Source organism: Erpetoichthys calabaricus, chromosome 7 (assembly GCF_900747795.2).
Source record: "Erpetoichthys calabaricus chromosome 7, fErpCal1.3, whole genome shotgun sequence".
Taxonomy (NCBI): Eukaryota; Metazoa; Chordata; class Cladistia; order Polypteriformes; family Polypteridae; genus Erpetoichthys; species Erpetoichthys calabaricus.
The window spans coordinates 62524109-62536586 of NC_041400.2; the positions used below are offsets into that span (position 1 = coordinate 62524109).

The window sequence follows — 12478 nt, forward strand, 5'->3', positions numbered from 1 at the left end:
TTTGGTCTTAGAACGCTTTTGACTCTAATAACAGTATTGCATCTGGCTTTAGTGACTGCACATCTTTTCAGGTTTGGCTCATGACAGTTCACCTTTCAACTTTGTTGTCTGTTTTGGGCTAAGGTTTTGCAATAGTATGTCACTTGTTGCTGACATCTGGCTGTTCAGCTTTTGGCTAAGTCCAGAGTTTAATGTCTTTAGATATCAACCCTTGCTACAATTTCCTGAATAAATGTGTATCTCCTTGATTCGCTACCCCACTATTGCAGGTGATGACTTTTACTCCAGCATGCAATTCAAAGGATTTGGCTAAAACTAAAGAGGCAGGTGGGCATTGCTTATGCTGCAGTCCAGCAGACTACACTAGATAAACTGACAGACATAAAACTTTCTCACCATGGGGCATAGATTGTCAAATTTATTACACAGTTGGGGGACATGTTCCAGAACATCAGGTTGGCTGTTTGATTGTGCCTCCCAGCATTCCTTGAGAACATCAAAGATACCTCTGGTCACCTCTCATACAGCAAATCAGCACTAATGGCACATCTCAGTAAGCAAACTGCAGGAGAGGAATTAGGTGATCCCAGTCTCTCCCCATCCAGTTGACACATTTCCACACCATTTGTATAAGAATTCTACCAAACTACTTATTTTTGAGGATAGTCAGAGGTATTGCAATATCTTATTTTTAATAGATTGACTGACTGTTCAAAGATTTCTGAAGTAAAAAGCTTAACCTGGTCAGTTAGGACTTCCTTGATTATGCACTATGCAAATATTATATATGAATTCTTGTTACTGAAAGTCTCTGTGAAAAAGCACATTAAATGATCTGGGAATTAGATTGAATAGATCCCTATTCAATTGACTGTATAGTGTGTCACTGTTCACTGAGGTTCCAAATGTGAATGTACTTTCTGCGAGTATTTAAAAGAGCAATATATATTAAGCGATCCATATTTGGATAGCTTTTAAATTATCACAGAACATGCTCTCCAGCATTAATTACTTCAGTTTGTGCAGGTTAGGACATAATCAGGGTTAAGTATTTCATTAATATGTTTCCATAAGTAGCATTTGTCAAGCATGTGTTCATGAAACATATAAAACTACTTTAGACTTGCCTTTCTAAAATCAAAATACAAATCTGAAAAATATTTACTTTAGTGTGTTTCTCTTATGTCAAAATACAAATCTGTCTTATATTATCCTTTTTTCATGTTAGATTGAATTTCAAGGTTTTTTGCTTGATGGTAGCTTGTTATAATGTCAGTTAACAGCCAACTTTGACACATCTGACATTCTACTAATCAAAACACTATGGTTTAGTGTCAGTTCTGTATGGCAGCCCACATATTCTGCACTAATGGAATTAGAGCCTCAGTTTTATTCTTGTAATTGTATGTCTATTTTGTTGTTGATGATGTTGTTGTTTCTTCAATATTATTGTTAATACTCTACTTCTTCTAGCCTATCAGAATGTTCAAGCCGCAAGAACCACAGAACATGACTTCTCATAAAGATTTTTCTTGAATTTTAAATAAATATTTTGTGACAGACATGTTGCATTTCACACATGAGTGCTTCATTATATCATAAAAAATGTAATTTATTATGAAATACTGATGGCTTGCTTTTATTTTATAATTTTTCTGCCTGCCTACATTTATGACAAGAAGAAATTCATAAAGGTGGCAGACTGCCAGAATGATTTCTTCACAGAAGTCAGTTATTTACATGTGCAATGAATAGTTTTTGCTTCACTGAGGAAAGTCCAGGAACGAGCTACCAGCAGTTTAAGGGCCAAACTTTTTAAAGAGAAATTGGAGGAGATAACTGTTATACAAATACTAATTCTCAGTTTTCGAAAATTGAGACAGAGATTACTCAAATGTCACCCATTGCTCTGATAAAGGGAAGCATGTTTTTAGACCCTAGGTAAAAGATTTTGTCAGTAAATGACTTGTCTAAATCTATTCTTTGAGCAAAGTTGGTAGTAGCATTGTGTGATGCCTGGGTTCCTGCAGCTAGTATTCCCTCCTTGAACCCAACATAAACCGAGGACGGTCTGGGCAATGAAAACACACACACAAAGTAAGAGGTGTTTAGTGCTTTTAAGAAACAATAAAGTCTTCATTCATAAAGAAAGTGCCGTGTAATCCATCCAATAAATATTAAAAAAAAACAATGTTCTTAGTGGAGGTTAAAAATTCAATAAATAATTAATCCATGAATAGATTAAAAGCCAAGGTTAAAACAAATATCAGGATCCATTTGTAAAACCTAAGACGAGCCTTGGTGCAAATCCCTTTAAAACCAATGTCTCCTCTGCTCACCCTGTTAGTTCTCCCCAGCTAGGGCAGACATCCACTCGCAACAGCAGTCGTCCTTCAGTCCATCTCTTGCCCCTGTTACCATCCAATACCATTCAGTGGGGAACCACATGAGTCTTGCTTCCTTTCTCAGCAGGAGTGATCCTTTCCCTTGAACATCAACCACTTGCCTCCACTCTGCCATGATCCTTCTTTACATTTCCTTCTTTCCTTTCTTTTAAACTCTATACCCTTTATATCCTTTTGTCTCTTTTCTTCCTTTTCAATATCCCTTTCTCCTTCCCCTGTCTATCCTGCTCAGGCTTTTTAATATAATAGAGGGAGTAGTTATGTTGATTATGATCCCCAAAACACTAATGACCTGCGCTGACCACATACACCTATGCCCTCTGCATGAGCCCGAGCACACTGTTAATATAAAAACAACTGCTCACAGCCATGGACCTCTATCTCACTTCACCACACTTTGCTAGACCCTTGTTTTTCCAAGAAAGGGTTGGGTTTTTCATATTATGGAACACAAGTCCTAAATGTTTCCATAAAATTCATATGCAAAGTACTTTGTGTGAAAATTTGCATGTTCTTCGGTATGTTTCTTGGTTGTATCTCCTAAGGAGGCCTATGTCTTGATTCGTAGTATGTCTAGAGTCAGAAAGTATCTGTAACATACGGCTACAGATAAAATGAGCATTAAAATAAAATATATTTAAGTGACTGAATGACAAAATTTTGATAAGTAGTTATTGTTTAAGCAAATATTTAAAATGCACAGTATAAAAAGGTACAACTTTTCAAATTCAGTCTCCCCATATGAACAGGCATACAAGAAGGCACTATGCTCTGACCAGAGAAGCTCAAATTTCATTATCTACTTGAACCATCCATTCATCCATTACCTGACATGCTTTATCAGATTTAGGGTCTGGGGAAGGTGAAGCACATTCCAGTAACTTCGGACTTGCAGGAACCAGCCAAGCATGGAGTGCTAGTTGATTGCAGTGCACTGTCATGCACACATTACTAACAAATGTGTTTTTAGAATGTGCAAGGAAACACAATTTTGCTTGACTTCTCACTACATTCATAATGACTAACATGGTACAACACCCTAGTACTATGGAGAAATCCACAAGGAGTATGTAACTCAGTTGAAGAATCTGCCATCATAATAAAACATGCTAGGTTCTGTTTTAATGAGTTAATGCTGATAGAACTAGAAACTGAGAGTGAAGAGATGAGTCCTTAGTCTTTATTGAAGTGCTACAAATGTGCCTCAAGAACAGGGCCGTCTTAATTCTTGGGCATGCCGGGCAGTTGCCTGGGGGCCCCATGCTAATCTATGTATGTTGTGACTTGCTGACTGGTTGTGTAGGTAGGGACCCCAGTGCACTATAATGCTGTTAAGACGGCCCTGCTCAAGAAGCCTTATGAACAGATCTTCATACATTGTTTTGTAGAGCTGAACCCATCCATCCATCCATTCTCCAACCCGCTGAATCCGAACACAGGGTCACGGGGGTCTGCTGGAGCCAATCCCAGCCAACACAGGGCACAAGGCAGGAACCAATCCTGGGCAGGGTGCCAACCCACCGCAGGACACACACAAACACACCCACACACCAAGCACACACTAGGGCCAATTTAGAATCGCCAATCCACCTAACCTGCATGTCTTTGGAATGTGGGAGGAAACCGGAGCGCCCGGAGGAAACCCACGCAGACACGGGGAGAACATGCAAACTCCACGCAGGGAGGACCTGGGAATCGAACCCAGGTCCCCAGATCTCCCAACTGCGAGGCAGCAGCGCTACCCACTGCGCCACCGTGCCGCCCTAGAGCTGAACCATTTTTCTTAATATGCAAAGCAAATTTATAATACAAAAAATACATTTTCCAAATTAAAAATGGTTGCCTAGTTTGCAGCAGATTGACTGACAAAATGACTCCAGTAATACTGAGTTTTGGACTGCTCTCCCTTTTAGGGTGACCTAATTTGTATACAGATTTGCAACAACTTATAGAATTTGTTAGCAGTTTTTTTGTCATTTGCATTGATGTTTGACATTATTCAGCAGCCCAGCTACCCTTACCAGGATGAAGCAGATTTGATAATGAATGGATGTTTTTTTCTGAGCAATGTTCATTAATATGCAGTAGGTTTGGACTGTGGAAAATGTGCACTAGGAATATGCAACTCCCAAGATTTCTGTTTTAAAACCCTTAGGTCTATTGTAAATGTCCATTGCCTATTTGATTTATTTATAAACCTAGCTTGATAAATGCATGCATCATTTAAGAGGGAATTTTATTGCATAATTATTTACTTGTATATATTTTATATGGGCAGCAAGGTGGCACAATTGTTAGCAAATTATGGATCTAGCATACTGTGTTTGAATTATGCACCTGGTTGTTGTGCATGTGGACTTTACATGTTCCCCCTCGTGTGTTTGGGGTTACCTTCAGGTACGGTAGTTTTTCTCCCACAACCCAAAAGACTTGAAGGTTACGTTAATTATCGATTCCAGATTGACTCTGTGTGAGTGAGTGCACTTGCATGTGTAGGCTCATTGCTGGACTGCCACCCTGTTGAGAGCAGATTCCTGCCTTGTGCCCAGTACTACTAGGATGGGCTGCAACTCTACATGTTATGTTTTATATGGTAATTGAAATTTGAAAGGAGGTGCAATTAATTACACATTCTGTTAATAACCTATACAAGTCATATTGCGTAATAATAAATTGACATGACAGTTACTATGTTTTTCTCAGTGTCAGGGATTTAGGTTTGATTCTTGGTGTGCTCACTGTCTGTGGAGTCTACATGTCCTTCTCCTTCCTGTGTGGGTTTTGTAAAAATTAATTGATAAATCTGAATTGGCCCAATTATTCTATGGGGTGAGCTGATTCAATAACAGAAAAAGGGTGTATGTTGAATTTAAAATTACTGTGTAAGGACACCTAATCTAACTGAACGTTTTGTCTTTTTGTTTTAAAAGGACCTTGTCATCCAAATCCCTGTCACAATGGTGGGACCTGTGAAATAAGTGAAACGTACAGGGGAGACACCTTTATAGGTTACATCTGCAAATGTCCCATTGGCTTTAATGGAATCCATTGCCAACACAGTAGGTTCTTCAATCATTTATACATTATTAGTACTGTACCAGTAATGTATTCATATGAATTTTCAAGTAAGCCTTAAATGCATAAATAATAAAGTATAAATATGCATGTTTAAAAAAAGATCAGTTACATTTAAATTAAATATATGATTTATACAATGTTCTTTTCTGCCATAAATAGCAAGATTCTATAAATACCCGATATTTTCTTTCTGTTATAAGAAGTTTTATTAATGTTTTATTTTCCAGTAAATCATAAAAATTACATTGTTAAGATGTTTGTTTCACAATGGATGTTTTCTTTGTACCAATACTGTCTTTTTTCTTCCGCATATAACTATTTAATTGTTAAAATCACTTTGAAAAATACAGTAAGTGAAGTTTGAGTTTAAGCCTAAGATCAGTAAGTACTAATGAAACTAGCACTGCAGTATCACACTACCCAAACAAACCTTACTTGAAACAAATGTCTGTCTGAACAACTTAATTTGAAATGTTGTCATCCAAGGAAACAGAACAAATTCTTTCCCCATTTGACCATTGCAGCAAAATGGTTAGATTGCATGGAGAAGTCATATCTAGACAAGAACTATTAAGATGATAGATGCAGAAAATCAAAAACAAACATTCTCTTAGGTAATGCACATCTGAAACCATGTTTGTCATTTAAGTTTTAGGTTGCTTTTTTTCTAAAGAATTTTGATTTGGTTTGCCTTCTTCAGTTTGCTCCATCTCACAAATATGCATCATTTCTTTATTTCATCAAGGTTTGTATGCGATTCATTTTAGCTTCTACCTGCAGTCTGTGGTTGCCAAGGAAACATAATTCATAGGAAAGACGTTCAAAGATGGAAATGACATTTAAACTGGACAAAGCAAAAACTTCACTTAAAAGTAAAACACCAAAAGTAAAGCACAGAAAGAAGAAAATAAAACCAAAACCTTAATCATTTATACTGTTTTGTGTGAAAAAAAATATTTTCACAATTATTATTATTATTATTATTACCTGTTCATATCTAAGAGTATCTCTTTGTTAAAAAAATAAGTCTTGCAAATTAAATTAACAGTTGCAAAGATAATGAACAGCATTTGCAAAGTGTGAATAATTATACATTATCTGAAAATGTTTTTGTGGCACGATTGTTAATTCTGTTCCCTTTAGGGCCAGATGACAAATCAGTCTCATTATTCTTTCTGTGCAGTTACATGTCTTCGTCATGCCTGTGTGAGGTTTTGTCCAAGTGCTCTACTTCTCTTTCCCCATCTTAAAGATGATGGACTGGTACCCTGTTCGTGGTTTGTACTTACACTATGCCAGATACCGCTTGGAAATAATTTTTACATATTTAATTAAATCAAAAATTAGAGTAAGCCAGCAAAATAAACTGATCAATGAATACATATGTAAAATATTGCAAAAATAAGTCAGCCTGGGGATAACCTGTTATTCTTTTCAAGGTTTGTTCCTGCCATGTGCTCATATTGCTGTTGTGGGTTACAGCCCACTGCAACCCTGCATTAAGTGGTTTGAGAATGTTATGTTACTATACAAAAATATGTTTTACAATATTTTAACGTTATCTGAAATGCATTGTAGATAATGTAACATTGTGAGGTGGTTGGCAACACTGACCCAATGGATTCTTGCTCTTTATATCACTTAGCCGCACAAGCTGTAATTAGTATGACTGTGGTAGATAGGCCATTTTTATAGGCTCCCCTGCAGCTGGCGCTGAAGCGTCTCATTTAAATGAAATACCAGCTCATGCTGTTGGCAACACATAATGTATGCCAACCCCAGGCTGATGCAACTTGTCAGCTCTGTTATAATACTATTATTACCTTGAAATCTTCTTCTTTATGGGATATCACTAAACGATTTTTTGTGAAAATTTTAATGAATCAGATGGAATTTTCTGACTATTTCTAGGTACAGTAATCCCTCCTCCATCGCGGGGGTTGCGTTCCAGAGCCACCCGCAAAATAAGAAAATCCGCGAAGTAGAAACCATATGTTTATATGGTTATTTTTATATTGTCATGGTTGGGTCACAGATTCGCGCAGAAACACAGGAGGTTGTAGAGAGACAGGAACGTTATTCAAACACTGCAAACAAATATTTGTCTCTTTTTCAAAAGTTTAAACTGTGCTCCATGACAAGACAGAGATGACAGTTCTGTCTCACAATTAAAAGAATGCAAACATATCTTCCTCTTCAAAGGAGTGCGTGTCAGGAGCACAGAATGTCACATAGATAGAGAAAACAATCTCTAGCAAACAAATCAATAGGGCTGTTTGGCTTTTAAGTATGCGAAGCACCGCGGCACAAAGCTGTTGAAGGCGGCAGCTCACACCCCCTCCGTCAGGAGCAGGGGGAGAGAGAGAGAGAGAGAGACAGAGTTTGTTTTTCAGTCAAAAATCAATACGTGCCCTTCGAGCTTTTAAGTATGCGAAGCACCGTGCAGCATGTCGTTTCAGGAAGCAGCTGCACAAAAGATAGCAACGTGAAGATAATCTTTCAGCATTTTTAGACGAGCGTCCGTATCGTCTAGGTGTGCGAACAGCCCCCCTGCTCAATCCCCATACGTCAGGATCACAGAAAGTCAGCGCAAGAGAGAGAAAGAAAAGTAAGTTGGGTAGCTTCTTGGCCATCTGCCAATAGCGTCCCTTGTATGAAATCAACTGGGCAAACCAACTGAGGAAGCATGTACCAGAAATTAAAAGACCCATTGTCCGCAGAAATCCGCGAACCAGCAAAAAATCCACGATATATATTTAAATATGCTTACATATAAAATCCGCGATGGAGTGAAGCCGCGAAAGGCGAAGCGCGATATAGCGAGGGATCACTGTATTTTATATAGATACCTGTACTAAGCTATTTGAAGTATGCTTCAGAAAATTCAAAATGGGGATAAAGTGTGCATTTATCCATGTACTAAACTCATTTAATCCAACTTTAGGTTCACAGATGGATGAAATTTATCCAGCCCTTGGGCACAAGGCAGGAGCCAACCCTGGACAGGATGCTAGTATTTCAAAGAACACACTAAATCACACCTTGCAAGTCACAATAAACTTAATATATATTCCTTTTGAATGTGGATGGAAAACCAAAGTGATTGAAGGAAAACATCACAAAAACATATGCAAGCTCTAAACTGGTAGAGATTGTTACACCATTCCAAGAGATTTAAACCCCATCTTCTGGTCCTGTGTAGCAGTATTGCCTGAAGTACTTCACCATGGCACCTTTAAAATACACATTGTGGAAAAGAATATGGAAAACTATATGCATAAAAATATGAACATACTTTATGCATAGTAGAGTGCTATATTTAGTATAATTGATTAATAAGGTGTTATATTTAGTACAATTGATTAATAAGAGGCTTGCACAGTTGTTATGACTGTGGTCCCAGAGGTCTGCATTCTGGTGTTTAAATCCTGTTCTAAGCTCTGTCTGTAAGCAGTCTGCACTTTCACTATGTTCCTGCATTGAGGTACTCCTTACGCTCTCACAGCCCAAAGACAAACATGTTAGGCTGATTGGTGAGTCTGCTGGCCAACTGTATTCAGATGTTCATGTGTGGTTCGCTGCACACTAAGAATGATTACCATAATGTTCAGGGTTGGTTCTGATGCTGCCACCATAGGCTATGGCCTCAGTGCAACCTGTTTTGTACTAGGTTGGTTCTGAAAACTAATCAATAACAATGCTGCAGAAGCTATGTAAAACATGACTATTCTTCTGGCTATGGAGTAAAGGAGCAATAAATAAAATTTAAAAATTAATATTTGTTTCTTCAATGATATTGATTTTTATTGTTTGGAATACTTTAGTAAAAGAGCACATGTCAGAAATTATGACAAAAGTCCATTCACAAGAATCAAGTTTGGAAAATTCATTGTACAGTACTTCCTGGAAGGTTTCCATATCTATTTTAATTAGGATTTGATTTATGTTTGACTGTTAATGACTTTGGTTGTAATTTTTTTTAATCTCCTAACCAATCAAATGGCTCCAGCAAGTACTGTGATTAATCACCGTATCACTCTGGAAAATTAGTGTGTGCAGAGATGTAATGCTACCCCAGAGGTAATTATCCTGAAACATCATAGGAGATGAAAATCTAGAAATAGTTACTAAGTTCATGACTTACTGCACAAATTACCCTTCCCACTGTTACCTTGTGGTTCAAAGGATCACTGAGTTATCACAAACTCTGTCCTGAGATATCATCAATGTCTCGTAGGTAAAGCGGAGATGTTATTTCTGAATGTGTAACATCACAAAATAACATGAATGGGAAAAATTTTAAAAACAGTACCTCTATTGTAGAGGGCTTTTACATGACAACTGGAAAGAATCACATGAACTGTTACATTAATATGTATTAAGCATTCCAGCAAAATCCACAGCGAATTTTTGTTTACCTCTATTGGGACTTATAATTGACCTATTTAAAAATGTTTCATATGAGACATTACCTTTATTTTAAAGACTGCATAAAGTAAATCAACAACAAGTATAGTTGTTACTAATTTGTTTACCAAAGGTGGTGCACAACATCAGGAATTTCTTCTTTGCTTCTAGTCCTCATATATTCCTACCAGTAGATTTTGTTTCCCCTCATTAATGGTTGTTGCTTTGCAAAATGTACTACACACCAGTCACGTCATGGAAGGCCAGGAGCCATAAACTTGCAGATGGTGATTAGTTTATGCTCTGTATTTCATACCTCTAAAACATCCTTGTGTTTTTTATGTTTTTTTTGTTGATGTTTTGGTGGTGATTTTCATACTTGTTTGGATTTTCCACTTGTTCTTGATTTCTGTTTTTGGATTTTCACCTTTTTGGTTCATTTACTGTTTCTCTTTGCTCACTTTCTTGTTTGACTTCCTGCCTGATTTTTGCCTCAGTCTTTTGCATTACAGATTTATTTTAAAAACATGTAGGCACGCACTGCAAATCCTTTTGTGTGTACAGGCAGCTGTGCTTTGCAGAATGGCACATGCTGTAGAGATTGTCACACTTGTGTCACAGAGTTGCACAGATACACACAGGGGATTTTAGAGACAGAAACGTTATTCAAACACTTCAAACAAACATAAGCCTCTTTCAGGAGTGAATCGAGCTCCGTGTGTAGTCGGAGAGGACAGTTCCATCTCTCAATTAAAAGAATAGAAAATCTTCCTCTTCATAGGGGTGCGGGACCCCAACAGGAGCAGAGGATGTCTGGGGGATAAGAGAGACAAGGCAATGAGACAAAAGGACAGCTGCTGCACAGGCTTTTAAATGTTCAAAGTGCTGTGCGAGATGCAGATTACGCGGCACAGCAGCAGCAGCAAGCCAGCAGCTGATCGAGCAAAGAGGAGGTTAAAAAAAAAACTGTATTTGTTTCCCATTGTATCACTGTTTAGCAGGGAGTTTTGGAGGAGCGACTGTATCACCTTAGGGTGCTTTCAGCCCCCCTCTTCACAAGATCAATCAGCCTACTGGAGAACTGGTACCAGGAAGTCATTCTGCCTTTTGGGTATAGGCAGGTGAAAGACTTAGTCAGTGTCACACAGTGAGTTAGAGGTGGTGCAAAACTATCTGCCATATGGTTTAAAAAACCCTAGCCACCACTGCCTAACGAACAAAAGGAAATGCTAGAACAGTTGAGAATGTTTACTTTTTTAATACAGAATGATGCAAGGAATGAGAGAGTGTGAAGCTTTACCACATTATCAAGTCCAAAAAAAAAAAAGGATTTGGGTGTGTCTCTTCACAAGCTGAACTTCTCCATTTAATCCACTGTGATGATAATCACATTTACACAATGCAAAACCCAATGTTAAATGAAAAAAATAATTACAAAGAAAGCAAGCGAAAGGTATTTTTGAAGAGATCAGATTGTAGAGCGTTTGAGTTCAGGATTCAGACTGTTGCCCTGGCACTGTCTTGGATAAACGTAAACCTTCTGCCTATGTCTGCTTGGTGCTGTGGTTTCTTCTGCCCAAAGAGGTGTCATTTAAGTTTAGGAATGCTAAATCAGCCAGCTGTGAGTGGATGTGCTTGGTGTTGGAACAACTGCTCCATCCAGCGTTATTTCCTACTTTGCTACTTACTACTTTACTTTACAATGCCTTTTGGATACAGTCCAAACCACTACAAATCTCTACTTGAATGTGATGTCCTCTGTTGCTTTCTGAAAAAGAAAAACATGTAAGAGTTAAATATATGATCTTTTATTTTACCAGAATGAGTAAAGAAATGCTATCACTATATATCATTAAAACTGATACCAAAAACTTTATTGAAAACTAGGGGGTTTGCTCGCCAACCCACCCGGCCTGCACTATGTACCAGCCACTTCGCATCTCTGCCGCTCGCATTGTGAAGAGGTTGGGCTGAACGCACCCCAAGGAGAGGCGGTCGCTCCTCCGAAACCCCCTCTTAAACGGTGATACAATTGGAACAAATACAGTTATTTTTTTACCTCCTCTTCCCTCGATCAGCTGCTGGCTTGCTGCTGCTGCTGCCGTGCCGCATGATCTGCAGGTTGCACTGCGCTTCGATATTTTATTTTATCGCTTAGAATTTTATATATATAGAGTAGATATCTAAATAAGATGAAACTATGTTTTAAAGGTAAGTTCATCTAACTTTTAATTAGTAATAAGAAATATCATTAAATACAGTCATGAAATTAGAGAAATTCTGCCTACTGGTGTAATCACATATAAGAGAAGCACTGGAAATTCAGTTTAGGAAGACTGTTGGCTCCCTAGAAAGCTTTCAGATTGTAACCTCAGCTAATTTTGGTCGAGATCTATACATTTTAACAAAAAATTTGTGAGCCAGGCATAATTAAATTAGGGAGTGAATACCCTGCATTTTACATTCAGCAAGCAGTGTCTGTGACTGTAATATATTAACCTAAAAGTAAGATAACAGAAGAGATTTCAGTAACAGAGCCACGCCAGCATGATGAGCTAGAAGGCAGCATGTGTTTTTGAGTCCTGAGA

General features: G+C 37.9%; 1 protein-coding gene across 6 annotated transcripts in view; it reads left to right on the forward strand.

Moving 5' to 3' along the window:
• Window positions 1-12478, forward strand: part of LOC114654277 (EGF-like repeat and discoidin I-like domain-containing protein 3) — a 981185-nt gene that overhangs the window by 419220 nt on the left and 549487 nt on the right. For all 6 annotated transcript variants that reach the window (XM_051929619.1, XM_028804714.2, XM_028804715.2 and 3 more), the window contains one exon: window positions 5336-5464. In XM_051929619.1, coding sequence (XP_051785579.1) covers window positions 5336-5464 — 129 coding nt within the window. The remainder of the gene's footprint in view (window positions 1-5335; window positions 5465-12478) is intronic.